The sequence below is a fragment of the Hyperoodon ampullatus genome, assembly GCF_949752795.1.
Source record: "Hyperoodon ampullatus genome assembly, chromosome: 3".
In the NCBI taxonomy this organism is placed as follows: Eukaryota; Metazoa; Chordata; class Mammalia; order Artiodactyla; family Ziphiidae; genus Hyperoodon; species Hyperoodon ampullatus.
In genome coordinates, this window is record NC_136916.1 from 30,851,744 (window position 1) to 30,857,134 (window position 5,391).

General features: G+C 43.4%; 1 protein-coding gene across 1 annotated transcript; it reads right to left on the reverse strand.

Annotated features, from left to right (window-relative positions):
- Window positions 1–2,987: 2,987 nt before the first annotated feature.
- Window positions 2,988–4,940, reverse strand: LOC307049909 (heat shock cognate 71 kDa protein-like; the record flags this gene model as incomplete). The annotated part of the gene is given in 3 exon segments (XM_079699602.1): window positions 2,988–4,037; window positions 4,041–4,796; window positions 4,800–4,940. Coding segments are annotated over 3 exon segments (1,947 nt in total).
- Between the last annotated feature and the right edge of the window lie 451 nt (window positions 4,941–5,391).

Consider the following 5,391-nt stretch of genomic DNA (forward strand, 5'->3'; position numbering starts at 1 on the left):
CAGGGAGAGGACTGAGGTTGGCTGTGGAAACAGCGTGAAGGGGCCCGAATGTGGTACAGCCCCAAAGGGGGCTGTTCCCAGAAAAAGCCCGGACCTTCCATGGAAGTGAAGTGCCATTGTTAAGAGGTGCATGAAGGGAGGGGTGGGGCTGCCATTACAGTCTCTTTCTCCACACACTGGCCCCCACCTCTTCAGGCTCTGGGAGAGCATGCCCCAGCCACTACTGGGGGCTCAGGCGTCCACAGGATCTCGCGCCCAGCTGCCACTTCAGCAGGCTCTGGGAGTATGTGCCAGTGGGTTGCCACTCACAGAGGCAGGGCTGAAACCACAGCTGAGCCCCAGGGGCCACGTGACTAAGGAAGCAGGGCTGAAATCTCTCCCTGCAGCTGCACCAGCTGCAGATTTAAACCTCCGCTGTTGGATTTGTAAATTCAGCGCCTGCAGGACATCCGAGTGGACGACGGGTGCTCCTGTGGCTGGGACGGGTCTGGCCTAAGCAGCTGTGGGCTTTGTGGGTGCACGAACGTGGGTGCATGAACGTGGGTGCCTGCACATGGGTGCTGGGCTGGGCCAGGGTCTGAGTTGCCCCCATAGATCTCACAGTGGGTCTGGATGTGTGACTAATGTGGTCCTGGTACCTGACTTCCGTGGATCTGTGCTGGTGGCCTTGTGAAAACAATGCCTGAGGGACACCAGGGCCAATTGCTAGCGTTTCCAAGGTTGAGACAGGACCGAGGGCAGTGCCAACAACAGTGTACTTTGTGAACCCGCACAACAGATGACAGGTGACACAACAGAGCATGCTCACCAGTGAACAGTTCTGGCAAAGGAATAGTCAGTGGCTCATCTCCCAGTGGGAGAACTCCAATCCCATCTACCTCACACTGCAGCCCAGAAACGTAGCTCAGAAACAGATCTGGTGGCTTTTACTCCAACAACTAGGGAGCAGACCCTGCCCCTGACAGGGCAGTGACAACCACAGAGCAAAGAGGAGGCCACACTCAATACCCAGTGCAGGCTCTGGTCACCACAACAGCAGTCACATCTCCTATCAAAGGCCACCATACACTAAGGAAAGACATGGCAGGCATCCACACTAAAAACAGCCCTCGCACCAAAAAATATTAAATCCACACAAGTTATGCAGGGATGTTCCCATATAAAAACACCCCTCCAAGACCACAGTAGATAACTGTTTCTCCTAAACTCACAGAGCAAGAGAAATATAAGTAAAATGAAGAAGCAGAAGAACCACTCCCAGTGAAAAGATCAAGAGAATTCTCCTGAAAGAACACAGAATGAAAACAACTTCTTCAATCTAATAGACACTGAGTTCAAAAAGGAGATAATGAAAATACTGATGGAATTAAGAAAGGCTATGGGCAGAAATGCATATCACTGTCAAAAGGAACTAGAAACTATAAGGATCCACCAAGAAAAATTAGAAAATTCATTCGCTGAAACAAAAGCTGAGCTAAAGGCAAAGAATAATAGAATGAATAATGCAGAAGAATGAATAAGTGATCTGCAAGATAGAATAATGGAAATCACCCAATCAGGACATCATACAGAAAGCCTAATGAAAAAAATTGAAAGCAATAAAAGAGACCTATGGGATAATATAAAGTGTGCCAATCTATGCATAATAGGGATCCCAGAAGGAGAAGATAGAGAAAAAGGGATTGAAAATGTATTATAAGAAATTATGGATGAAAACTTCCCTAACCTAAAGAAGGGAACAGATATCTAGGTACAGGAAGCACCCAAACAAGATGAACCCAAACAGACCTACACCAAGACATATTATAATAAAAATGGTAAAATTAAAGAGAGGATTCTCAAGGCAGCAAGACAAAGAGTTAATTGCAGGGGAACCCCCATAAGGCTATCATCTGATTTCTCTACAGAAACGTTGCAGGCAGGGAGGGAGTGGAAAGATATATTCATAATCAAAGTCCTGAAAGGGAAAAATCTGCAACCTAGGATACTCTACCCAGCAAGATTATCATTTCAAATAGGAGATAAAGAACTTCTCAGACAAGCAAAAAAGCTAAAAGAATACAGCAATACTAAACCTACCCTAAAGGAAATATTGAAAGGCCTTCTCTAAATAGAAAAGTAGAAAGAATCTATATGAAAGAGAAAATTACAATTGAAAAATAAATCACTTAAATAAGCCAGTACACACATTTAAAAAAAAAAAAAGAAAAATTTTCTGTGAAAGTGATGATAACCACAAGGAACAGTAAAAGGATAAACATGAAGATGTAAAAGAGGACATCTAAATCACAAAATGTGGGGAAGGAGAGGAAGGAAATGTAGATTTTTTCCCTAGAAAATGTTTGAACCTATATGACTCCAGTCTAAGGCAAGTAAATATAAGAAGGGGTTAACGCACGTGAAAAACAGGGTAACCAGAAATCAAGAAGTAGAGTCACAAAAACCAAAAAGAAGAAAATGTAAGTATAATACAAAAGAAAACCATCAAAACACAAAAGGACAAATAAAATATAAAATCAACAGGAAAACAGCATTTAAAATGGCAATAAATACATGTCTGTCAATAATTACCTATGTGTCAATGGACTAAATGCTCCAATCAAAAGACACAGAGTGGCAGGTTAGATTAAAATACAAGAGCCTAAAACATGCCGACTACAAGAGACCCACTTTAGGGCAAAGGGCACACATAGATTGAAATTGAGGACATGGAAGAAGATATTTCATGCAGATGGAAATGACAAGAAAGTCAGGATCACAATATTTATATCAGAAAAAATAGACTTTGAAACAAAGACTGTAAAGAAAGATAAAGAAGGACACTATAAAATGATAAAAGGACCCATACAAGAAGAGAATATTACACTTGTCAACATATATGCACCCAATATAGGAGCACCCAAATATATAAAACAAATACTAACAGACACAGAGGGAGAAATCCTTCAATGTTGTGTGGAACAATGCTAAACCTATGCTAGGCTGGCTTAATCAACCTCTTCAATGGTGGGCCCAGAGGAGGCACCACCAGATGGAGGAGCTCCACTACCAGGGAAGCCCCCAGGCATTCTTCCTGGCATGCCTCCTGGCATGCCTCCTGCGCTCTGGTACAGCTTGGTAATGATGGGGTTGCAGACTTTTTCCAGCTCCTTCTGCTGATGTTCAAATTCTTCCTTCTCTGCAGTCTGGTTCTTATCAAGCCAGTTGATTATTTCATTACACTTATCAAGAATCTTCTGTTTGTCCTCATCATTAATCTTGCCTTGAAGTTTCTCATCCTCAACAGTAGCTTTCATGTTGAAAGCATAGGATTCAAGAGAATTCTTTGAAGACACCTTATCCTGCTGCTTCTCATCTTCAGCTTTATACTCCTCTGCTTCCTGAACCATGTGTTCAATGTCTTCCTTGCTCAAACGGCCCTTGTCATTAGTGCTGGTAGTCTTGTTCTCTTTTCCTGTGCTCTTATCCACAGCAGAGACTTTGAGGATGCCATTGGCATCAATATCAAAAGTGACTTCAATCTGAGGAACACCACGGGGGGCAGGAGGTATGCCTGTGAGTTCAAACTTGCCAAGCAGGTTGTTATCCTTGGTCATGGCATGCTCACCTTCATAAACCTGAATGAGTATACTGGGCTGGTTGTCCGAGTAGGTTGTGAAGGTCTGCGTCTGCTTGGTGGGAACGGTGGTGTTGCGCTTGATGAGGACAGTCACGACTCCACCAACAGTTTCATTTCCAAGGGAAAGAGGTGTGACATCCAACAGCAGGAAGTCTTGAACATTTTCAGATTTGTCTCCAGATAAAATGGCTGCCTGGACAGCTGCACAATAAGCAACAGCCTCATCAGGGTTGATGCTCTTATTCAGTTCTTTCCCGTTGAAGAAGTCCTGTAGAAGTTTCTGAATCTTGGGGATGTGGGTTGAACCACCCACCAGGACAATATCATGGATCTGAGACTTGTCTAGATTGGCATCCCGAAGGGCTTTCTCCACAGGGTCCAGTGTGCCACGGAACAGGTCAGCATTCAGTTCTTCAAATCAGGCATGGGTAATTGAGGTATAGAAGTCAATTCCTTCATAGAGGGAATCAATCTCAATACTGGCCTGGGTGCTGGAAGAGAGAGTGTGCTTAGCATGCTCACAAGCAGTATGAAGGCAATGGACAGCCCTCTTGTTCTCACTGATGTCCTTCTTGTGCTTGTGCTTGAATTCTGCAATAAAATGGTGGACCATCCGGTTGTCAAAGTCTTCTCCACCTAAGTGGGTATCTCCAGCTGTAGATTTGACCTCAAAGATTCCATCCTTAACAGTGAGGATTGACACATCAAAAGTGCCACCAACTAAATCGAAGATCAGCACATTTCTTTCTGCTCCAACCTTTTTGTCTAAGCTATAGGCAATAGCAGCAGCAGTTGGCTCGTTGATGATTCGAAGTACATTGAGCCCAGCAATAGTTCCAGCATCTTTGGTGGCCTGACGCTGAGAATCATTAAAGCAAGCAGGTACTGTGACAATAGCATCGGTAACAGTATTCCCAAGGTAAGCTTCTGCTATTTCCTTCACCTTTGTCAAAACCATGGATGACACCTCCTCTGGATAAAAACTTTTTGTCTCTCCGTTGTATTCTACTTGAACCTTAGGCCTGCCTGCATCATTCACCATCATGAAAGGCCAATGCTTCATATCAGACTGGACAACAGCATCATCAAATCTTTGTCCGATGAGGGGTTTGGCATCAAAAACTGTGTTGGTGTGATTCATTGCACCTTGGTTCCTTGCAGCATCACCAATCAATCGTTAGATATCAGTAAAGGTGACATAGCTTGGGGTAGTTTGGTTCTCCTGATCATTGGCAATTATTTCCACCTTTCCATGCTGGAAGACACCCACACAAGAATAGGTGGTGCCAAGATCAATGCCAACTGCAGGTCCCTTAGACATGGATGCTGGAGTGCAGGCCCAGGTCCACTGGAGGAGAAAACAGCAACCTATAGAGCTGCTGCCATGTTCAACGAGATAGTAGTAGGAGACTTTAAATATCCCACTCTCATCAAAAGACAGATCTTCCAGCCAGAAAATTAATAGGGCAACAGAGATCCTAAATGATGTAATAGAACAGTTAGACTTAATTGATATTTTCAGGACATTACATCCAAAAAAGACAGAATACCCATTCTTCTCAGGTGTACATGGAACTTTCTCAAGGACTGACCACATACTAGGGCACAAACCAAGCCTCAAGAAATTTAAGACTAAAGAAGTTATCTCAAGCATCTTTTCTGATCACAACAGTATGAAATGAGAGATCAACCACAGAAGAAGAAACGAGAAAAAAAATTACAAGGAAACTAAACAACATGCTACTAAAAAACCAATGGGTCAACAATGAAAT